Source organism: Halichoerus grypus, chromosome 2 (assembly GCF_964656455.1).
Source record: "Halichoerus grypus chromosome 2, mHalGry1.hap1.1, whole genome shotgun sequence".
In the NCBI taxonomy this organism is placed as follows: domain Eukaryota; kingdom Metazoa; phylum Chordata; class Mammalia; order Carnivora; family Phocidae; genus Halichoerus; species Halichoerus grypus.
In genome coordinates, this window is record NC_135713.1 from 27,658,733 (window position 1) to 27,683,783 (window position 25,051).

Here is a 25,051-nt window from a genome sequence, read left to right on the forward strand (position 1 = left end):
TACTAAATTTTTTTATATGCACCAAAGATAAATTTTTAAGATCTTTAAGTGACTTCAGAAAAATACTATCTTACTTGTTTCCAGCGGTTTGTATATAAATTAAACCCTAATCTTATCTGTTTTTGTGTCTTTAATTGTTTTTATTATTTTTCATTATTATTACAGTGATGTTATAGCAACTTTGAACACTTTAGAAAATACAATAAAGCAATGTGTTAATTTACTCTCCCACCAGTATTGAATGAGAAGTATGACTAATTTTTTTGTGTTAGGCAAAATATGATGCATCATTGTTTTATTTGGATATCTTTATTTCTGTGAATTTGAACATTGCTTCAAAAACTCATTGACCATTTTATTCTATTTTGGGTGCTGACTGTTCATATTCTTTGTGCCTTTTTTTTCTGTTGGGATATTTTTCTTTATCTGATTACTTAGAGCTGTTTATAAACTAAGACTCTTAACCCTTTGTCAAACATATATATGTTCACAGACACTTTCCTTTTGTTCTTTATTTTTAAGTTGTGTGTAGGTATGTTTATGTGGGGGGGGATGTATAGAACATTTTATTTTTATGTAATTAAATTTATCAGCCTTTTCTTTTATGGTTTTCATGCTTAAAAAGACCATCCTGGAACATATAAATATTCATCCAGATTTTGGTGCCTTCATGATTTCTTGGTTCCAGAATCTATTTTCATGAAAACTATAAGGATATCCAAGTTAATTTTTTTCAAATATGTGGCCATAAGTTATTCCAGTACCAGTTATGAAATAATAATCTTCTCTGCAACTGTGAAATATAAACCTTATTATGTACTAAATTCCTACTATACTTAGATCTGTTTATAGAATTTATATTTTTGTGCATTGACTAAACTTCTTTCTTTCTGAAACTCATTTTTTCATTACTGTATCTTTTTTTAAGTTAAATTCCATTAGCCAACACATAGTACATCATTAGTTTCAGATGTAGAGTTCAGTAATTCATCAGTTGCATATAACACCCAGTGCTCATCACATCACGTGCCCTCCTTAATGCCTGTCACCCAGTGACCCCACCCACCTCCCCTCTCACAACCCTCAGTTTGCTTCCTGTAGTTGTAATCTCTCATGGTTTGCTCCCTTTCTGATTTCTTCCCATTCAATTTTCCCTCCCTTCCCCTGTGATCCTCTGCGCTATTTCTTATATTCCACATATTAGTGAAACCATGTGATAATTGTCTTTCTCTGACTGACTTATTTCACTTAGCATAATACACTCTAGTTCCATCCATGTCGTTGCAAATGACAAGATTTCATTTTTTGATGGCTGAGTAATATTCCATTATATATATTCCATATATATATTGTATATGACTGATATGTCATTTTCAAATATCTCCTCCTCTACTCTATGGTCAAATAATCTTCAACAAAGCAGGAAAGAATATCCAATGAAAAAAAGACAGTCCCCTCATCAAATGGTGTTGGGAAAATTGGACAGCCACATGTAGAAGAATGAAATTGGACCACTTTCTTACACCATACACAAAAATAAACTCAAAATGGATGAAAGACCTAAATGTGAGACAGAAATCCATCAAAATCCTGGAGGAGAACATAGACAGCAACCTCTTTGACCTCAGGCTCAGCAACTTCTTGCTAGACAAGTTTCTACAGGCAAAGGAAACAAAAGCAAAAATGAACTATTGGGACTTCATCAAGACAAAAAGCTTTTGCACAGCAAAGGAAACAATTGACAAAACCAAAAGACAACCTACAAAATGGGAGAAGATATTTGCAGTTGACATATCAGATAAAGGGCTAGTATCCAAAATCTATAAAGAACTTACCAAATTCAACACCCAAAAACCAAATTATCCAGTCAAGAAATGGGCAGAAGACATAAACAGACATTTCTCCAAAGAAGACATACAAATGGCCAACAGACACATGAAAAAATGCTCCACATCACTTGACATCAGGGAAATACAAATCAAAACCACAATGAGATACCACCTCACACCAGTCAGAATGGCTAAAATTAACAAGTCAGGAAACAACAAATGTTGGCAAGGATACAGAGAAAGGGGAACCCTCTTACACATTGGTGGGAATGCAAGCTGGTGCAGCCACTCTGGAAAACAGTATGGAGGTTCCTCAAGAAGTTAAAAATAGAACTACTCTACAACCCAGGAATTGCACTACTAGCTATTTACCCAAAGGATACAAATATAGTGATCCAAAGGGGCACCTGCACCCTAATGTTTATAGCAGCAGTGTCCACAATAGCCAAACTATGGAAAGAGCCCAGATGTTCATCAACAGATGAATGGATAAAGAAGATGTGGTACATATATACAATGGAATATTACTCAGCCATCAAAACATGAATCTTGCCATTTGCAACAACATGGATGGAACTAGAGGGTATTATGCTAAGTGAAATAAGTCAATCAGAGAAAGACAATTATCATATGATTTCACTCATATTTGGAAATTAAGAAACAAAACAGAGGATCATACGGGAAGGGAGGGAAAAAAATAAGATGGGTCAGAGAAGGAGACAAACCATGAGAGACTCTTAACTATAGGAAAGAAACTGAGGGTTGTAGGAGGGGTGGTGGGTGAGGGGGTAACTGGGTGATGGCATTAAGGAGGGCATGTGGGATGTGATGAGCACTGGGTGTTATATGGAACAGACGAATTACTGAACTCTACCTCTGAAACTAATGATGCACTATATGTTAATTAACTGAATTTAAATATAATAAAATTAAAGAAATTTTTTTTAAGTATCCTTAAAATCTCTTGTTTCTTTCATAGTATGTTACAAAATTGATACTTGCTATTCTTCACCTTTATTCAGAACTAGTAGCAATTTCTGTATTGTGATTAGTCTGGACAAGTTCTAGAAATATTATCAATAAAAAGTAACTTGATAGTTTTGCTCTCTAAACATTTCCATTTTTATGAGTTCCTTCCTCATTTATTTATTTAAAATTATTTTTTCCTATTTTAATGCTTAGTTTGTTTTCTTTTTTATTTTAGATCAGGCATTTTATGGGACTATGAACTTTCCTCTGAGTACAGTTGGATCCCATCCCATATTTTTAATCTATTGTTTTAATGTTCTTTTTGTACATTTATATTTTTAACTTCTTCTTTAATCCAAGAATTACTTTACAAGAATGCTTATAATTTTTAAGTATTTATATTTCTCATATCTTTTTAAAATTGAGTTCTAGATTATTACAGAGAATGTGGTCTGTAATTTGTTTGTAAACCTGTAATTATTTGATCATTTCAGCAAGAAACCTGAAAAAACTGGGAGTCAAATGTAATAGATTTAGAGGGCATCATATCAGGCATGAATGTTCTCTTTTATCTTTCTTACATTAAAATATCTTAAAATAAGCTTAGTGTTTACATAAGATAGCAGATAAACTATTATTCTCTTTTATCTGTTTACTGAGGGTAGCTTCAATTTAAGTGTCTTTATGCTCAACCTGAGTTACAATTTGTCTCAACTCAGTATGCCTACTTTCATAAACTGTTAAGGATTTTTACTTTTCCATAAGAAGCTCATTTTTCTGCTCTCTAATATGAACATATTATTTATGTTATTACTCATTTATGTAACATAATTATTTAAAGTATTACTTTTGTTTGCTATAATTTGAGTTTATTTTCAATATTAAAAATTTTTATATGCCTAAATTCCCACTTTTAAGAATATTCTGTTTTGTTTGTTTCATTGTTATTTTGCAGAACATGGTTGGAGAGTGGGCCTTACCAGAAGAAATGGTAGAAAATTTACCACCCTCCAACAATAGCATATTGGGTCACGTGATTCACAGATTAGTTGAAAAATCTCATCCTCCTCAAGTCAAGTCAACAGTATCAGAATTACCTTCATTTGCTATTAAAGGGTGCTTACTGGGGAAAACATTTAGTGGAAAAACCACTGCTCTAAAGGCTCTACAAAAAGGTAGAATTTCTTCTTTTTTTCCACTTATTGGATTCTATTTACATTGACTGTAGCTGCAAATGACTATGTCTGTAGACAACATACATAAGAATCTACTGATATATTGGGAAACTCTGTCATCAAAAATTTTATACTACAGTGATCATATAATTACTTGTCCAAGGCAGACACTTTTAGGATTTAAGAGTCATAAACTGGCACTGTCCCAAGCAAACCTGGATATATGAATATGCTATATAATGGTGTGCATAGTCTTGAGAAATAACAAGTTATAAACTTTCCTCATAGATTTTATTTACCTACCAATGAAGGGGGAAATTAATAATTTATAACAAATACAAAAGAAATCCACTTAAAATTATGAATGTATTAATTCTTCATATCCATTGAGTTCTGTCTTTTTTATGAACCTTTGGCTTTTTCTTTTGAAGCTCATTCAGTTAGAAGCCCAGGTTTCCATCTGTTTAATTAGTTTTTATTCAGTTATACTTATTTTTTACTGTTTTCACTGGAAAACACAATTTGCAGAGACTAGTCCATTTTAAACTATTCCAAGACAGACAAGGGTAGATCATTATTGAGATGTTAAAAGGACCTCCTTGAAAAGCAGCTTGACAAAGGCACAATGAGATACCACTCCACACCCACTAGGATGGGTGTAAATAAAAAAAAGGAAAATAACAAGTGTTGGTGAGGAAGTGTTGGTTGGAACCCTCATACATATGTTGCTGGTGGGAATGTAAAATGGTGTCACCACTATGGAAAGCAGTTTGGTGGTTCAAACAAAGATGGCCCCAACAATTCCATTAGGGGATATATACCCTCAAAGGAGTGAAAACAGGTGTTCAAAAGAAATCTTGTGCAGGAATATTCATAGCAGCACTATTAATAGTAGCCAAAATGTGGGGACAAAATCTAAATGCCTGTCATCTGATGAATGGATAATAAAAATGGTATTAATCTATATAATGAAATATTACTCAGCCATAAAAAAGGAGTGAGGTACTGATATGAGCTGCAACACGGATGAACCTTGAAAACACAATGCTGAATGAAAGAAATGAGACATGAAAGGCCACATATTGTATGATTCCATTTATATGAAATGTCCAGAATAGGCAAATCCATAGAAACAGAAGACAACTTAGTGGTTGTAGGGACAGGGATAGAGAGATAAGGAGTGAATGCTTAATGGGTACAGGGTTTTCTCTTTTGGTGATGAAAATTTTTTGGAACAAGATAGTGCTGATGGTTGGACAACATGAATGACGTAAATACCACTGTGGTGTATCATTTACAATGGTTAAAATGGTTAGATTTATGTTATGTGAATTTTATCACAATAAAAAAAAAAAATAAGTGGCTTGATCCAAAAGACAGTTGTAGGAGGCCCTAGAGACAGTGTTATTGGATGAAGCCAGCACAGAAGGATAATTATGTCAATTTCCTAAATGAAAAGATATTAATAAAATTGTCTTTTGCACTTTAGACTTTCCTATTCAGATACTTTCTATTGACACTCTTGTCCAAGAAGCTATCAAAGCATTTCATGACAATGAAAAAATCAGTGAGGCTCTACCAATTGAGAAAGAAGCTGAAGAAAAGACTCCACCAGTTCTGCAAGAGAAGATCAAAGAAATCCAGGCAAGTGTGACTTTAGTTTTCTTTTCTGCTCCTCATAGTCTAGAGATTTGAAGCTGGATAGAATCTAAGAGATCTTCTAGACCAGAGGTTAGCAACGTTTTCTGTAAAGGCCCAGAGAGAAAATATTTTAGATTTTGTGGACCAAGAGGCAAAATCAAGGTTACTATGTGTGTATTTATAATAACGAGAAAGAAAATTCCTCCCTGCCGTCCCCTAGTTTGCCTGGTGGGTCATCCAGGGTGGTTGGCCCACTTAGTGCCCAGTTACCATCAGCTGGAGACAGTCTCCTAAAGAAAGAGCCACAGGCTGGTAGGACTGGTAAGGGGGTGAAGGGGCTGAATTGCAAGGGATTGGAGGAGGGTGGGGTATGAGTGTTGGAGGGGGGACTTCACCAAGTCATTAGCTCCTGGAGTGATATTTCATCACTGAGACCCTGGCAGTGGCCAATGGCAGAGTATCCATTGCATAGTTAAAGCCCAGTGCCGGCTTTGGGCAGTGGCTGAGGCAGATGCTGGAGCAGAGCAGAGAAGGGGCAGAGGGGGATGCCAAGCTTGGTCCCCTGGCTCACAGTGCTATTCCGCAGAGGGATGCCCAGGGACCATATAAAAAAACAGTTGGATGGCTGAATGTGATCTGCGAGGAGAGGGGTGGTGGAGAAGGGAGAGGTCTTCCTTGTGGTTTACCTGTGTCACATTCCCATCAATATTGCATCTTGCTACATTATTGCATGAAGATCCTAAGGCAGAAAATATGAAAATGTGGCCCCACCTTGAGAATCATAATGCGGTCCAGCACCCTCATTTTAAAACGGAGACAGTAGAGGTCCTAAGTATGAATTGGTTTGCTCGGGGTCAGAAGGCTTGTTGATGAGTGTTTTGAGTGGAAACCCAGATTCTAAATCCAGCATTCTTTCTCCTGCTTTATGTTGTCTCTGCAATTGAATAAATTAGCAGAGAATCTAATCCAGATCATTTGCATGGGCTGCAAGATAAATACCACTTAACTACAAATTATGAAAATAACTGGGAGAAGGGGCGCCTGGGTGGCTCAGTCGCTCAGTTGGTTAAGCATCTTCCTTCGGCTCAGGTCATGATCCCAGGGTCCTGGGATCGAGCCCCACATGGGGCTCCCTGTTCAGTGGAGAGTCTGCTTCTCCCTCTCCCTCTGCTGTTCCCCCTACTTGTGTGGGCTCTCTCTTTCTCTCTCTCTGCTTGTCCAATAAGTAAATAAAATCTTAAAAAAAAAGAATAACTGGGAGAAGTGTGGACTGCCTCTTATTCTGTATTTCAATCAATTGGATGATAGATCATGTACATGTTTTTTCTTTATTCCCTTATGGCTATGACTGACACCTCCAGGATTGTTCTTTCTAAAATGGTTTTCCATAAAATCTACCTCTTTCTCAGGTTTCACTGTATTTTAAAAATAGCAGTTGCTGTATTTTACGTAGAATTAAAGGTCATTTGAAAGACAGAGTACACCATAAGTTACTATTTCTGTAAGAATAGTCATCAAATTTTACTTGTTTTCAGAAATCATTCAGTTCTTCTTAATACAAATGTTATTGATAAGATAGTGTAAACCTTACTTGTAGAAATAAAATGTTAAATATTATTGAAATATAACAATGTTACAATTCCTGTATGTGTGTGTATGTGTGTGTGTGTTTTCTCCCCAAAGGATCTGCGGAATGTATCTTCACCTTATCCAGCTTCAGAGGAAGCATTGCCAGAAACAGATGATAAAACTATACTTAGTAAGTGAGATGTCAAAACAAATCACCCATTATTTACATTACATTAGATAGGCGGACAGATAAATAGTTAGTGCAGGTGTATGTGAGCACAAACTTGCTTTCAGGGAAAGAAGGGGGAGTTTTACATAGTTGGCTACCTGGCCATTTAACAGAGAGAGCAAGATAAACACAGAAGTCCCTAACCTTTGTCTACAGCTAGGGATAAGAGATGAATATTAAGAAGGAATCTTTCTATACTCCTTCAAGTAGTTGCTCAGTTTTGTTGTGCTTATGGTAACAGTCAGGAGAAATCCTCCCTCTTCCTGGCTTTGCAGGGAGATGGTATTTTGTTGTTTCTTCTTGCCTGTGCAGATGTGGGTGAGTGGTACTGTTGGGGCTCCCCGCGTGCTGCTGTGCTGTTCACTGTGTTGAGGGAGGCTGCAGGGTCTGGTCTCTTGCACCCACCTGAAGAGTGGTTCCCTAGATAAAGTTAAGTTTATTCCCAGCCTTGAGCAAGGCACATAAATAGAACCAAATCCTCCAAACCTAATGAAAAGTTATCTCACTTGGGATCTGGGTTCTAGTCTTTCAGATGCTTTTTAGAAACAGTGAAGGAAAACAATGTTAAATCTTAAATGTCTTTTCTAGCTATGCTAGTGAAGGCTTGCCGTATTTAATAGTTTCCTCATATTCTAGCATAAAGTTCAGATCCCCCCGTGCCAACGTCATTATCACCATCACCCCTGAACAGTGTGGTGAGTGTGCAGGTCTCCTAGAGCAGCTGAGTTTTCCATCTTTTAAAAGGGCATAATCTGTCCCTTATTTTAGTTATGTGTTTCATACAAGATAATTTTAATTGACTTCTAAACTATTTTAAGTATTGTATGACATATTTTATTACAGAAGTCCAGTTAATTATAAATGGACTTTGAAAACTTGCTTTTTTCTGGAGATTTTAACTAACAACCCTTCTGATTTCTAGAATTTTCTACTTTTACACATGTTTATTACCTATAACTTGATAATTTAGGAAAATAAAAATTAATGAATTAACATTTCAACAAATTTTCTTGAGAAACTTGGCTAGTTTTCTGAAAAGAAAACCTAAACTATATTTAAGTACTTCTAATGATACTATTATCGGTGAGCCATAATGGAATGAAGGAAGTAGAAAACGCCAAGCCACATAATGGCTGGATTTTAATGTGGTGGAAGAAAGGTGAAGCCGTGCTGTGGTGATCCTTCCTCTGAGCATCTCAGGCATGGCTGGACCCAATAACCCATCTGTCCAAAGCCATAGGTGATCAAATATTAATATGGTTTTAGTGGTAAATACTGGAGTTTGTTCTTACCACTTTTTCTGTTAATAGGTACCGATACAAATAAAACTATAAACGTTGAAGAAGTGAAATCAAGTGATAGTTTCTCTGAAGTAAGTACTATAACCTAATTTTGGCTACTAGTATGTTGAAATAGGTCATGATTCATAGTTTCTTGATATGTCTTCAAATGGAATGAAATAGCAATGTGCCTCTCTTTGTTTTAAAGTAAATGTGATGTTGGGGCACCTGGGTGGCTCAGTCGGTTAAATGTCCAAGTCTTGATCTCAGGGTCATGAGTTCAAGCCCCACGTTGGGCTCCACGCTGGGCTTGGAGCCTACTTAAAGTAAATATGATGGTAAAATATTAGCTAAATCTAAATTACTTAATTTTCTTTAAATTCTTTATCTCTAAAGTGGTGGAAATTGCTATTCAGTTTTGCCAGGTAAGAAGGTATATACATGCTTTTTTAAAATTTTAGTCTTATGTCAAGTTTATATTTATGTATTTTTCTTTACCACTTAATTTATTACTTTTATTTCCTTTCCTAATCTCTTTACCTTTAAATAATTTTTTTTCCAGAATTTCTCCTTAGACTTAGTGGTGACTCTACAGAATTTTGTAGTAACCCCTGAAAGAAATATTTATATTTCACTGACTATTACTTCTAATGGAAGCTAACATTTCTTCATATAGTATTGCTTTTCTGTATATGGAGATATCTTTTTGTCATCAAATAGAATGTCCAGATTAATCAAGTGAGATTTTATTTGCTTTATTTTTATTACATTTAATTACTTTTATTATGCATTTTGCCTTGGGAAAAATTTTATTTTTTTTTTAATTTTTATTTTTTATGAGGGACAGGGGCAGAGGGAGAAGGAGAAGGAGAATTTTTTTTTCTACTAACATCTTTTTTTAAAATTTTTTATTTAAATTCAATTTAATTAACATATACTGTATTATTAGTTTCAGAGGTAGAATTTAGTGATTCATCAGGTGCATACAGCACCCAGTGCTTATTACTTCAAGTGCCCTCATTTAAAAAAAAAAAAAAAAAAAAGATTTTATTTATTTATTTGTCAGAGAGAGAGAGAGAGAGAGCACATAAGGAGAGGGAGTGGCAGGCAGAGGGAGAAGCAGGCTCCCCGCTGAGCAGGGAGCCTGATGCAGGACTCGATCCCAGGACCCTGGGATCATGACCTGAGCCTAAGGCAGATGCTTAACCAACCGAGCCACCCAGGTGTCCCATCAAGTGCTCTCCTTAATGCCCATTATCCAGTTACCCCATCCCCCCACCCAATCCCCTCCAGCAACCCTCAGTTTGTTTCCTATAGTTAAGAGTCTTTTATGGTTTGCCTCCCTCTCTGTTCTCATCTTATTTTATTTTTCCTTCCTTTCCCCTATGTTGATCTGTTTTGTTTCTTTAATTTCACATATGAGTGAAATCATGTGGTATTTGTCTTTCTCTTGCTGACTTATTTCGCTTAGCATAATACCCTCTATATACCACATCTTCTTTATCCATTCATCTGTTGATGGACATCTGGGTTCTTTCCATATCTTGGCTATTGTGGACATTGCTGCTCTTAACATTGGAGTGCATGTACCCCTTTGAATCACTATGTTTGTATCCTTTGGATAAATACCTAGTAGTGTAATTGCTGGGTCATAGGGTAGTTCTATTTTTAACTTTTTGAGGAACCTCCGTACTGTTTTCCTAGTGGCTGCACCAGTTTGCATTCCCACCAACAGTGTAAGAGCATTCCTGTTGGGAGAGAAGGAATCTTAAGCAGGCTCCATGCCCAGCAGAGACCTGAACTCGGGGCTTAATCTTACGACCCTGAGATCATGACCTGAGCTGAAATCAAGAGTCGGACGCTTAACTGACTGAGCCACGCAGGTGCCCTTAGAAAATAATTTTAGATTTCAAATATTTTAGATTTCAAAACTACTTAAAGACAGAAAATATTTTGGAAGGATATATACCAAACTATAAATATGATAGCCAATGGGGAGGGAAATGGGCTTAGAGATGGTGATAAAGGGGAATTTATAATTTTTACTCCATGTATTTGAAATATAAATTAACAGAAAGACTAAGTGTATTTTTATATTTGTCTTTATTGAGTTACAAATCCTCCAAATTCCATATTCACTTCAAGGGCACACTTTTTTTGTGTGTGTGTGCACTGTTGTAATTATTTGGAATATATCAGTGAATAGAAATGACAAGATTGCTGGACCTTAAGGAATTTACACTCTAATATAGAGAGACAGATAACAAACCATAAACACAGTAAATGAATTATATGACCCATTAGATGGTAATGAACCAGGAGGAAAGAAAATGTAGAGTGGAGTAAGGGGTAAGAAGCACAGGCTAAGGCCAAGGAGGTGGGGAAAGAGGGAAGGTTACTGTATTAAATGGAGTAGGCCTCCTTGAGAAAGAGGTTTAACCAGATTGAAAGAAGATTGAGAGAACCTGCCAAGTACATCTGGGGCATCATTTCAGGCAGTAAGAATAGCTGGATGGCAGCCATGAGGCAGGAAGATGCCTGGCCAGCAAGGTGGGATAATAGTAAGGCATGAGGTTAGAGAGATGAGCAGGAAGGGAGAAAGATCAGGTCAGTCCTATAGGCATGATTAGGACATTTAAAGTAAACAAGGAAACATTACAGGGTTTCGAGTAGAGATCTAATATCATTTAACTTACAAAATACTCACTGGTGGCTGATTTAAGAATAAGCTCTAGGGAATTTCCTGTTGATAGAGCAGCTTTCTTGGACTAGTCCTTCTTCAGATAACATAAATGCTGGACAAGATAAAAAAGCGAATTATTTGAAGGCCAAAAGCAGACCGTAAAAAACAAAGCAGCAGACAGACAAGCAGCACCAACCAGCAGAAATTGTATGAAATTGGATCATTGAATGAAGGGAACTTACCTGGGCAAGAGCCATGCTCGTACAGGTTATCCCAGAGACACATCATGTCTGCGCAGCATGAGAGTGACTAGAACTCAATCAGAAATCTTCAACAGCTTCGATTGAAAGTATTAGGAAATGAAGGTTGGGGATGTCAGAGCAGCTGAAAATTGAGAGGAAGATCTTGGAAAGGAGAGAGCCACAACAGAGGAGCCTCAAAATCTGCATACACATTTCCCCTAAATGCTTGGCTGCCTCCAGAATTGCGCCAGATGATCAGTGTCTTCACCAGAGAACATGCCCATTTAATTTTTTCCCCCCAAGTATCAGATTCTGACTTTTAAATTAGCTGCACTCTACCATTCATTGTTTATTTTCACAGCTGACTGTGCGTGCTCGGCTTGGTGCAAAATCAGAAAAGTTGCTGAAGAAAGGAAAGAGCATTTCTGACATGTTGCTAGTTAACATCTTGGTAAATGCTATTAAGTATGTATTTTTTAATCTACTAATACATTCTTTATCAGATAGAAGTATATAAAGAATTATATAGAAATGTTTTTTTAACATCTAATAAATACTACTTGTCTACATAAGAAAACATACAGCAAGATGAAGATATGTTTTGTGATATACATTCGTATATTTCACTTCCCCCACTTTACCAGCCTTGACTTCACTCATGCAGATGTGAATACAGGTCAGGTTCTATTCCCTGCGGGGAATTCAGGGAAAAGTTAGATTCTTGGAAAAGCCAAGGGACACGTTATAGAGCAGAGAGACCCTAACTGTGTGGTCACAGGCCAGTGCCCTTCCTTGTTTTATGTTTCAGGAGGAGGAATCCAAAGGCTGGTCAGTGCTGGATAGGAAGGCAATGAGAAAGGAGAGGTTACACAGGCGAGAAGGAGATTCTGTTGTTTAATATGAGTTCTAACAGAAAGAAATGAAGTCATAACTTTTAATCCAAAAATCAGAATCTCAATTTTACACAATTAGGGATTTAGAAGAGCCGAGTTGAAGTTTCTTCCCTTTTCATATTGTTTTTCAATTTAAAGACCTCAAATAATAATTTTGGAGCTCTTATTCTCTATGGAGGATGCTGCCCTGAAAGCAAAACCCCAAGAAATGCTTCTAATGCTCCAGCAACTTATAATCTATTTGAGATAAGGAAGACTCATTTGAATTTTTCTCATTCAAGAAATACAATAATTATTAATTTTATAGCGAAGTGAATGAGAGCCAGAGGAGTTCAGATTAGGCAGTTATGGCTCCAGGCTGGATTGGGGGGAATAAGAGGAACTCTCCAGGTTGGCAATGTGAGTATCTACTGTGTGCTAAGCTCGGTGCTGGGTTTTTAAAATGAATCATTTCAGTTTATCCTTATAACCGCCCTGTGAGGTATGTTATCCCACGATGTGTAGATGAGAAATGGTTCAAAGGAGGAACTGCCTATGAACACAGGCTAGAAAATGCAACACATACTCACCTAACAGTGAGGAGATCAGTTTGTTTGAAGTAAATAGTTCGAGACTGGGAAAGACAAGACATTATAGGGAAGTAAGTTGTGGCCAGTTAGTTTTAAATACCATGTTATGGCCTCTGGAATAGATTTGGAGGGCAGCAGGGACCTACAGAAAGATTTTAAGCAAAGGAGTGATTGTGGTACATTAATAGGCCTAATTTTAGCTGTAGAGTAATAACATTTGTGTGGAAGGAGCTTACTGTGGAGTTAAAGGAAAGGTAAAGGCAAGATTCATTGTATTGTTACTTCCAAAGGACTTGTATCTATCAAAATGTTCATGGTGTGTCCATTTTCAACTTAGTGAGATACCTGTGGATCAAGGATGGGTCTTGGATGGTTTTCCAATGACGTTAAACCAAGCAAAGCTTTTGGAGGAAGCTCTCACAGGCTGCAGCAGAGAGGTTCTAGAACTGGAGGAAAAGAGAGCACAAATATCCACGTTGGCTATTGATCCTACAACCTCCAAAGAAGTGCCTCCTCTGCCTTCTGCATTTGATTTTGTCATGTTATTAGATATTTCAGATAATTCCTCGCTGGATCGCATGAATGACACAATGAGTAAGCTGGACACTTTTCCCTTTGTTTTGATATTCTTTTTTATAATTCAAAGCTCTTTGTTCATTCCTTCTTTGACTGAATCCGTGAATACTCCCATTTACAATTAGAAGTGGTAATAAGGAATCCATTTCAGATTTCTGAAGAATTATCTAGCAGAGCACATTTGCCTCTTGCTTTAACTGTTGGTGTTCAGCACTGCAGAGAACTAGCAGAGAATTCTATGCTGACTGCATGCATCTCACTGAACCCTTCCCTCAACTTGGCAGCTCCCCTGGCACAGGGGCACCCTTTTTGAGATTTGCATGCATGGAGGAGCTTCTTGGGGCTGTCTAGTACATTGTGGTGGGTCACCATAATGAAGGTCATAAATCACATCTCTTCTGCAAGCAAGGATCTGGTAACATCCTTCCCTGAGATTGTGTGTGAAGTCAGAGGAACAAGTATCAGTTGACTGAAGTCCTCACGTGGTGGAGTTGAATAGTCCTTCCAACACTCATGGTTTATTTAATTACTTTTTGCCATTGAAACGAAAGTATTACTTTATTCCTCAAATTAAATACTTATGAGAAAAGCACACTTTCTTGAACCTTGTCTTTCCAAGTTATGAGGTATTTGACCTTGGAAAAGATACTTTGTTATTCTAAACCTGAGTTTCACAATCTATAATTGTATTGTTATAGGTATTAAAGTAGAACTTTCTTTACTCATAACACTTCTGACAGCAAATGTGTGTGTTTCCTACCCCACCCAATTCTCCAGTTCTTGGGAGAGACCAACTGGGTGTTCTACAATTTAATTCAGTTCTGGCACTAACTACCGGGAGTTAAGGCAGACTCCATAGGTTAAGGGCTCAGCCCCACAAGACTGCCCCCAACTTTAGATGCCAGTTTCAAGTAGTAGATTCCTACATTACCCACATTTCTGTCTGACTTGGCTACAAATTGGGGGTTTCCATGACCCTTCCTCAGGTTTGAATTTTCTATAATGTCTCATAGAACTCATAGAAAGAACACTTACTATTACTGGTTTATTATAAAGGATATCCTAAAGGATTCAAATGAACAGCCAGATGAAGAAAAATACAGTGCTAGGTCTGGAAGAGTCTCAAGCTTAGGAGCTTTGGTCCCCGTAGAGTTTGGGTTACACTACCCTCCTGGCATATGGCTGTGTTCACCATCCCAGAAGTTCTCTAAAGCCCTTGGTTTAGAGCTTTTATGGAGGTTCTAAAAAGCATGATTGATTAAATCATTGGCCACTGGTGATTAACTCAGCCCTCAGCCCCTCACCCCTCCCAAGAAGTCTGGGGTCAAGGCTGAAAGTTCCAGCCATCTAATCACATGGTTGGTTCCTCTGGCAACCAGGTCTCATCTTCCAAGAATCATCCCACTAGCATTAACTCAGATAAGGTGAAAGGGGCTTATTATGAATAAGAAAAAATGCTCCTCACACCTATCACTCAGGAAATTATAAGCTCTTTGTCAGGAGCCAGAGAAAAAGACCAAGTATGTATTTCTTATTATATCACAATATCACAGATATTAAATGAGATTAATGTAAAACACTTAGGATAGAATCTGGCACAGGATAGCAAATACATCAGGAAGAATTATGGAAGACTTTGAAATGAACAAGAGATTATTAGATATCCTTTCAGTAGAATGTTGAGTATAGTCTTTTTGACACTTTGGACTATCTGCATCTATAGAAGTCTGTGCCTTTCATTGGCTTTGACCTTTACTATAACAGTAAATTGTAAGAAACTAATGGCAATTCAAATGATTCTTGTGCATAGACAAGCAGATGAATTTTTACTCAATCAATATATATTAATTTCTAAACTTTTGAAGAGATTTCAAGTATTAGATTGCTCTATACAGAATGACCAGTTTTTCACCTATTAACATCTAGTCTAGCATTCCTGACTGTAGATATGACTGTTACTCAGGTTCTCATTTGAACTGTTTATAACATTTCACTAGTCCCTCATTAACTGGAGAGTTAAATAATGCCATTTTGCCTTTGTTTGAGAGTTTTGATTTTACCTTTTTAAAAAATCAGTCTTTAACAAATGGTAATCCTTATCATTCTTTTATTACTGCTATTGTTACTAATACAATGAATTCAGAGCTAGGAGAGACCTAGGGAATCATCTATTTCAGTGCTTTTATTTATAGATGGGAATTCAAAGCATGAACACCTGACTTGTCCAAAGTCACACTCATCCTTATTTTGAGTTTGTGTAATTTTGAGGTCTACTGTTTACTTAAATGAAATGACAAAACCATTAGATACTACTTTAGCTGGTGAGCCCAGTAGTGTAAACTGGATGCTGTCTACCAGATCTTAAAAGAGAGAACTTACTTCTAGCCATACAAGGGAGTAGGAGCCATGCTGACTGCAGTGATGATTCTGCTTCTCTAGCCAACTTGCCCATTCTGTTCAGGACATAGCTGAGAATTGGCTGAGAACACTGCCAACCCATGGCCCACTGGTGATAGAACCGGACCCCGAACTCAAGATCAATCTGACTTGAAAATGGATATGTCAAGTTGTTACAAAGGGCACACAGAGACCTGTGGAGAAGAGGGTTCCTGGAAGCTGATTATAACCCTACAAGGGCCTCAGAAGGTTTGCCTACCCACTCTGGGCTCCGGAGGAAGCTTACTGTTGTATGTTTCAGAAACAGGAGGAAATCAATTGGCAACAATTTTTCAAGAAGTCCAGCTCAATCTTTCTTAGAATATTAGGTTGAATGGCCTTTGAAATATCATTTTGCCAATTTACTCTCCTCATGTTAAGCAAGACCCCATTTAAACTATTTTAGATAAGACTCTACCCTTCTATAATATTTTGTTCGTTCATATATTCATTTGTTATTTATAGCATGCTTGCAGTGTGCCAGACATTGTGCTATGCACTGCATATAGAGCAATAAAGAAGAAATGGATTCTCTCTTCAAAGAATTTAGTGGAAATTGTAGCTAAGGAACCGAGAGGTTGCAGTATAGAATTGTGTGTCCAACATGGCAGCCACCAGCCACACATGCTTTTTAAACTAATTAAAATTAATAAACTAAAAATTCAGCTCCTCGGTCACACAGGCCACATTTTATGTTCACATGTGGCTAGTAGCTACCATATCATACAGCCCTGGTGTAGAATGTTGCCATCATCTCAGAAAGTTCTATTGGATAGCACTGGTCTAGAGTGAAGGGAGCTAAAATGGTGCCACTAGTAAACATTTATCTAAGATTTATAAGTTGCCAGGAACTGATAATACACAAATGAAAGGCAAATCCCTATCTACAAGTTGTAGTGTAAGAAGCAAAAGTAAGCTGATTATTATAATATAGTTAGTTGTGTGCTATTATTATAATACAGTTAGGTGTGCCCAGCATGGGAAGAGGTTAACCAGGCCAAGAAGGAAGAGAGGTAGAGAGAAACACATCACAAACCTTGGCAGGTGAGCATGGTCCATCTAGAGAATATCAAGGACCTAGTAGGGCTGAGAGGCAGCAAGGTATGGAGGAGGGGCAGAAATGAGCCTGGAGAGTAGGCATGGGCCAGCTGGAGTCTTGCCCCAAGCTAAGGTGTTTGAACATCTTCCTGAAGCCATATGAAATCACTGAATGATATTAAAGCTGAGATTTAATGCAATTAGATATGCATTTTATAATGGTCATTCTGGCTCAGGATGGAGGATGCATTGGAAGGGGAGTGAGGTTGGAAGCAATAAAACCAATGAGAAAACTATTATCCTCTAAAAAACAACAGAAGCATTATGACAGCTGGGAGAGGCAAGGTGAGAATGGTCAGCTTCAAGTGGTATTTACAGGGCAAATCACAGAACTCAGTGATCAGTGAGGATGGGAGATGGAGCACAGGGAGAAAAGGATGAATGCAAGTTTCTGACCTACACAGTTTTTGAATGATGATACCATTTACTTAGAGAATATGGAAAGAAACACGCAGAGATCCTGTAGGGAAATGTCGAATTTGAAGTGCCTGTGGACTTTTAAGCTAAGATGTTGAGAGAACAGTTCTCTAAATGGGGATAGATGTCAGGAAGGAAGCATGTCCTAAAGTTAAGGATTTGAAGGTGAGAGGTATCGCCTAGGAATAAAAATGTGCTTTAAAAAAATATCCAGGATGACCCTCAGAAAACATCAGAATTTATTGGGGAGAGCAAAGGAAGAAGTGTTTAGAAGCAGCAGCTAGAGAGAGGAAGAAAGCCAGGGAAAGCAGTGTCTCATAAGCCAAGAAAGGACAGATTTTCAAAATCGAGTTGTACTATTCCCATCCCAGACCAGTAGGGGCTGGGGTCCTGAGGCCCAGGTTGGGGTGTGAGAGCCCAGTCTCTAGGGTCAGGTGCAGCAAGCTGCCTGCAATGCTTGAGTCTGTGGAGAAGCCTGAAGAACAGCATCACAAGGAAGCAGCTTACAGCCAAAGCCCAGTGGGCTCAAAGGCTGAACATCGGGCCAGCCAAGGCTGGGCAGAGAGAAAGGCGCCAGACTCAAACCCAATAGGCAAGAGACCAGGGAGACCTAAGGAGAGGGAACAGGCAGTGTAGGAGCATAAGGCTGTGTCAGAATGGGAGACTAGATGGCTGCCTGGGTTTTTAGCCAGTGCTGCAGTTCATCCGCCAGCCTGAGAGGGAGCAGCAGTGTTCATAGTGTGGAGAGAGGCATAGAGAGGCTTTGAGTGCAGGCTCTCTAAGGGTAGCTTCTGTGACTAACAGTAACTGAGAAGAAACGGGAGAGGCTTCCAAGGCTGATAATGTTTGTTCATTGATCTGGGCACTGTCTTCAGTTTATGAGGTCATTGAGCTAAATATTCATGTATGCATTCTTTTCGGTGGGTATAGTTCAACAAACAGTTCAAGCATTAAAAAGAAGTCCAGAACCTGGAGTCAGATTACTGGAATCAAATCCCTGCTTTGTCATTTATGACCTGTGCAATTTGGGGCCCATTACAGAATCATAATCTTGCTTTTCAAGTTATGTTGTGAAAATAAGATAATATGTGTAAAAGTATTTAAGAATTGTGTGCTAAATTTTACCTTTAAATACAACAGAGAAATCAAGTAAGATAAGGATGTCCATTGGCCTTGATGTTTTTGGTGAATGGAATGAGAGCTATTTCAATGGAGTAGGGGGCCATGAAGGATGGTCTGGGGTGGACTGAGGCATGAATGGGAGCTTGAGTGAAGAAAACTCTCAAGAAGCTTATCTCAGATTCTTTATCATCTATCTATCTATCTGTCTATCTATGTATCTATCATCCATCTATCTACTCAGCTGATTTTTGAGCCAAGGAATTAGTGAGGTTACAAGTCATGAAATTGTGTTTTCCTTCAAGGATGCCTACCTGTTCAAGTGTAGACTTGGAAAGAGAGACAAGTATCAGCTAAGGCTCGTGTAGCTCAAGGACACAAATCGAAGTTGTTAGATGAGGGAGAGAAGCTGGAGTGTTCAACCATGCAACTCAGGTTTGCTAGAAAATAAAAAGTCAAGATAATGCAAGTAAATTTGGGAGAAAGGGTGTAGGGACTGGATGATGTTGGAAAGATTCATCAGCTATATGGGAGTACTAGAAAGACAAATAGTAGGAGTGTAGGTCTTTAAGACTTCAGAGATGGAGCCATTCAAGATGATCACAAAATCCAGGATGTGGACATGGTCTTGGAAAGAGAATGTCACAAGTGGAGAGAAGGGGAAGGGAGACCAGTGCCAGGGTGGAGTTGGGGAAGAGAGGCATGCTGATAGATGTGCTGAAGTCTTTGACAAAGTGAGAGAGTGACCATGAGGTGGTGCAGGATAGCACCTCCTGAGAAGAGTTCCCACGTCTTCTTCCACCACCCATCACGGACACCAGTAATCTTTGGGTATTATAAATAACCTAAAAGCATTATTCTGTATTCTAAATCACTTCATCTTTTTCTATCCTAAATGTAAATGGAGAAAACTGATTGCTCTATCCAGTGAGAGTTCTCCATTTTCCTGAACAAGATTAGGTCACCCTTCAGTGTTCTCTTGCATTGACTGAATTCCTTTTAATCTAGTTCAAGGGTCTCTTCCCTCTTTATGATTTTCTATTTATTCTAAGTTCATGAGTTTTCTGGACTTTGTACCATTCAATCCTGAATAGGACTCAGTCAGAGCTGTTGAGGATGTTTTTGTTTTTGTTTTTGGTCTCTTGTGGTCAGTTCCTTTATGTCTACCCTATAAAGAAAGATCACAGTCTAGAAAGAAAGGTAATTTACTTTATTGAATTGTAACATACTGTCAAAAATAATTTTTACATATGTTTGACTTTATGGCCACCCTGTTGTTTCATTCTTAATCTTTATACCATAGTGTTGATTTTCTCATTATTTCCTAGTTTGTTATTCATGATGACCCATCACTCTTCATTCTCACCTTTTCAGAGTCAGTCCTGAGATCCTACACATTGAAACTACAGCTCCTCTTTAATGTTGTATCATATGTCATTTTCCTCAGTTTCCAAGGAAAATTTGAGTCTGATCCCAAAACTATACTCTTTCAACATGTTGTTAAATATTTTAATGAATATTGGATCAATGGCAGGATCATATCATTTTGGCTGTCTTGCATCAGTAAATTTTAGCAGTGCTACTGAAACTTTGGTTTAGCAAATTATCTAATTAAGTAATTTTCTTATCATAGCTGAAGCATTTTCAAGTGAAACTCCTCATGAAGACATGACTCAACATGTAGCTGCTGAAAACCAAGATATGGATGCGGACCAGAATTTAAGAGATCAGATTCAGCATAGGTTAGTCTAAAACTCACTGTCCTGCTTCTTATTTCTTGCCCTTTGAACAGACTGACCATCAGTCACTTTGGAATCATCAGATCTAGAAAAAAAAGATGTATTTTCTAGCATTCAGCCTTTTACAAGTAAAACAAAACTAAATAGTTTTGATGGTGGGTGAAATATTAATGTGCTAGCTTTCATATTCAGAGCGCAAGTCATCCTAGAATGGGAAGAGAAGAATTAAATCAGGCAACACTTCCCTTTATGGTTCATTACATGGACTCCTAATTTAGCCCTCATTCAGCAAATGCCAGTGAAGATCATGATATTTCAAAGAGCTAGGCATCAGACCAGAGTATAATTTAAAACGACTTCCATTTTCCTAAAATGATGTTATACAAAAAAAAATCCCCAAAAAACAAAAAACACCCTTCTCTTGGTTGTGCGCAGTTTGCTCATTGGAACAGAAAACTTAGAGTTAGACAATTTTATGAAACCTGGAGAAGTCTAAAAATAGGAGGTGAGCCAGAGAAAAGTAATTGTCTACATTAATTAGCTAATTAGCTACATTAAGTTTATCCATTCTCAAGGAAGACAAGAAAGTTTCAGGAATCGTTCCAAGATTATTTTTGAGTCAAGCAAGTAAGTCTGAGCTATCTACGTTTACTCAAAGATTTCTTTAACTTCTGTCTCTAAGAGAAAAACAGATGACCTCAGGCTGTAGCTCAGGCTGTAGCTACCTTGAGAAGTGTGCTCAGAGTTAATTCTACTGTGAGTGCAGCCGATCTTCCTGTAGATTTTCACTGAGTGAACCAAACTTACACTGAAGGTTTCCTGAAATGGTGGCCTTTTCAAATCTTCTTTTACTCTCATATATCTCAAAAAAATATGGCTTGATGGTTAAATAATTTCTTCTTCAAAGTAATTAATATTCCATTGCCTGTATATTTTTTAGAGTTGCTTTTTCAGTTTTAACTGTATTGGCAGCTTATTTTTTCCTTATGTGTGCCAGGTAAATCATGATTAATGTTACTCAAATATTTTAATTGGTATATGTTATCATACAATATTTTTGCAGGATTATAGGCTTCTTGGACAACTGGTCTTTATTGGAGCAGTGGTTTACAGAGCCAGAAAATATTTTGATAAAAATCAATGCTGAAGTAGATAAACAGTCTTTATGTCATAAAGTAAAAGAAATGTTTATGACAGAAATAATGAAAAAAGAGAATAAAGGTAATTACATTTCTTTATAATTTTGAACTTATGTAACTGAAATGGGTGGTTTTAATGAGCTTAGGGAAAAATGAAAACACAATGACAAAGTTCTCTGTTTTATTTGGGTTATACTATCTACAAGTACTTCTCTAGCTCTCTGCTGCAGATGTTTCTAAATAAGAGATTTTTCTGTTTGTTTTAATTTAATCAAAATAAGTCATCTCACTGAAAGTACTGTTTTCATGTGGAAAAAAAAAAAATAGCAGTTAAAATTAACCTCAGGAGTTAACCCTCCTTTTAGGATGGAAACCCTAGACAGTTTATTTTCCCCAAATCTTGATGTGATGTGAATTTACTGATTATAACTACTTATTTTATAAGCCTTCTTCTGGAATACATCTATCATTAAACCATCCTGACCTCCTTCCTCCTTCATTCGACCAATAATAATTGCCCACTAGCTTTTCATAGTATTATTGAAATTTATTATTGAAAGGGATCTTAGGCTAATACACTGCCAAAGCCAGAATTCAATGGAGAATTTTACCTTTGCAAAATGATTTGAAAAATAAATCTTTCTCTTTTGTTTACCAGTCACTCCTAATTGTATTGACAACAGCATCTTCTTGGTATAATAAAAAAGGTCAAAGTTAATAATACCACAAGGATTCTAAAACTGCCTTGATAGCATGCTGTCTCCTGTCACTACATTCATGACCTAACCACCATAATGTATCAATTAGCTGACCCCAAGCTAGCACATAGGTATAAGCCATAAATACTGTGAGGATCCAGGAGCACACGCTTAGGAAGACAAACACCCACATCCAAATGTCTCCTCCCAATAACCACCCACGTGAAGCTCTCAGACAAAACAAATACCAATCCATATATTATTTAAGTGGCTTAATATGTTATTCGACAGTCAGAAATTAGGTTAGAGGCTGGAGGAAACCACCCACAGCGATCTTAGAGTCTTGGTTGGGAGGCAGAAACACCAATTCTAAGCTGTAGCTTCAAACATCTACAGGTTAGAATCAGTTTGTTTTTGCCAGCTATCAGACTCACTTCAACATTTTCCTGAAGATTTTACATTCCAATCACTAAATACATCAACAGCTCAACTGCCACTTAGTTAAGATTTACATTCCTGTCGGTTAATCACTTGAACAGATATTTTATCATTAAAACCATAAACATTGACCTAGCCCAATGCTCTGAATTAAACCTCCTGATTAAGTTAAGAAAATAAATAAATAAAAGGCTGTGGTCCTTCTGTGTATATTCTGAGGGGAAGAAGTGACCATTATATACTTCTAAGTAGGAAAAAGCTATTTATATTTACATATAAAATAGTCCCGGTTTCGTTTTTAAAAGTATGTACTTTTACTAAATATACTAAATACCCTACTACATATATATGCACAGGAAAGAATCTGGCAGTCTCTACAGTACTGGACGGTGGAGGAAGAGGGGGACAGAAGCTTAACAGGCAATTTCCGCTTATTTGTCTAAATTGTTGGACTTTTACAAACAATAATTCTGTATTACTTTTATAATCAGAAAAAAAAAACCCTTACTTTCCACTATGAAAAAACATCTAATAGAATAAGCCTCCTTGCTGGCTGAATTGAAAAGAATCTAAGGGCAGAGGGACTATGTATAAAAAAAAATAGCCACACAAGGGTGAGGGTATTCATGGCCCGTGGTACAGTCAGCAGTTGCTGCCATGTCCAACGAGGAGGGCTGGTGAGGCCGGGGAGGCCGGGCAGGGCCAGACAGGAAGGGTGAACCTGAATGGTGAGAGGCAAAGGGCCATACCAGCAAGAAGAGCCTACAAAAGCAAGAACCAGCCATGTCTGCCTCTCCAGGCCCCCAGGCTGACGGGCTCCTCTACCCTGCTCAGCCCTCTATTTAAAACTTAAAAAGCTGCCCCCCAGCACTCCTGATCCTCTTTACTCTCTTCTGTTTATTTTCTCCATAGCACTTACCACCACCCACCCCTTCTATAAAGTAACTTACTCATCATGTTTATGGTTTGCCAACCACTGCTAAAATGCAGGCTTCAGAGGGCAGCGATTTTTCTCTTTTGTTTTACTGACCTATCTCTGACAACCAGAACTGGGCCTACTGTCGTTTTTTACTACTTATTAGCAGTAGTGGTGGGAGTTTTACCTCATTGTTAGGACCCTTCCTTTCTTCTGAGGCACAATTCAAATCCAATAAATAGTTTCTGCTTGAGATAAAGAATTGTCAAGAAGACTTGAGTACTATGCACTAATCTATGTACTTTGCATGCATTTACTCCCAGAAGTCTGGAAGGCTTTCCCCTTCTGTCTCATTCCCACCCCCAAGGCTTCAGTCACTTTGTTCTTCACCTTCTCTTCATGAGTTCTTTACCTTGGTTTTCCACTGTTAATTTTGAAGTAATCCTTTATTTTCCTATTCCACTACATTAACTACATTTAGATTGTTACTTTTACATTTGGCACCCCTTGTCAACAAGCCTTTCTACCTGCTACACATGATAGGGAAAATCTGTGTCCTAAGATGGCCGACTGAGCCAGTGAGAGAGTCCCAGTCCTTGCCCCAGGGCTCTTCCGGGTTCTTATCCCTGCTCTGCTTCCCGCACACACCAATCCAGGTTCTTCTCCCTGCCCCACTTCGTGCATGTGCCAAAAGTGCCAAGTATATGGAAGCAGAAGTGTATAAATTGCCCCCTTTGTTTGTGCTCGGGGCTCAGACCTTTGGAGACCACTCTCCTCTGAGCCCGCTGGCGTTAAATAAACCTCCTACCCTCCAAGATCTCCGAGTGCTGCTTGGTTCTTCTGTCAGGCAATCCAGTCCAGGTTCTGTAATATTTGGTTCCCTGACCAAGAAACCCAACCACGCTGGCCCATTGTTGCCACCGGTTTGGGGCAACGGCGGGGCGGTGATGGAACGAGGGATCGTAACGGAGAAGGTGCTCCCTGCCTAATTTTCGGCAGTCTCCCACCCTGGTCACCTCGGGCCGGCCCTGCTCCGCTGTTCCCGCCAGACTCGAGGAGATTTGGCAGGTGAGGACCTGGTCCTGATGTCAGATTCTGGTAAGGCCTGGGGCCCCAGGACCCAGACAGGCCCACCCCCATTGGGGTGGAAGGGGAGCCTGATCACCTCCCAGAGACCTCTTATCTCACAGGTAGGGATTCCCAGGGAGGGAATGTAATAACTTCTAGAGTGTGAATGTGTGAGTGAATGTGCAGTCTGACCTGGCTTGCTCAAGCTGACTGATTCTGTGACTCCACGGGCGGGCACCCTTAAGGTCCCCAGAAGCCTATGGAGTCTGAGTGGGCCCATCTGCGATTCCGTGGTGAATGGCACACAGTCTGTGGTGGCATCAGGATA

General features: G+C 38.2%; 1 protein-coding gene across 2 annotated transcripts in view; it reads left to right on the top strand.

Annotated features, from left to right (window-relative positions):
* SPEF2 (sperm flagellar 2) overlaps positions 1-25,051 on the top strand; it is a 164,982-nt gene that overhangs the window by 57,791 nt on the left and 82,140 nt on the right. The window contains exons 10-18 of one of the 2 annotated variants that reach the window (XM_078066629.1): positions 3,754-3,973; positions 5,463-5,617; positions 7,298-7,373; positions 8,723-8,784; positions 11,979-12,082; positions 13,417-13,673; positions 20,359-20,467; positions 21,528-21,685; positions 24,655-24,723. In XM_078066629.1, coding sequence (XP_077922755.1) covers positions 3,754-3,973; positions 5,463-5,617; positions 7,298-7,373; positions 8,723-8,784; positions 11,979-12,082; positions 13,417-13,673; positions 20,359-20,467; positions 21,528-21,685; positions 24,655-24,723 — 1,210 coding nt within the window. The remainder of the gene's footprint in view (positions 1-3,753; positions 3,974-5,462; positions 5,618-7,297; positions 7,374-8,722; positions 8,785-11,978; positions 12,083-13,416; positions 13,674-20,358; positions 20,468-21,527; positions 21,686-24,654; positions 24,724-25,051) is intronic. The other variant, XM_078066630.1, reaches the window with a different exon arrangement.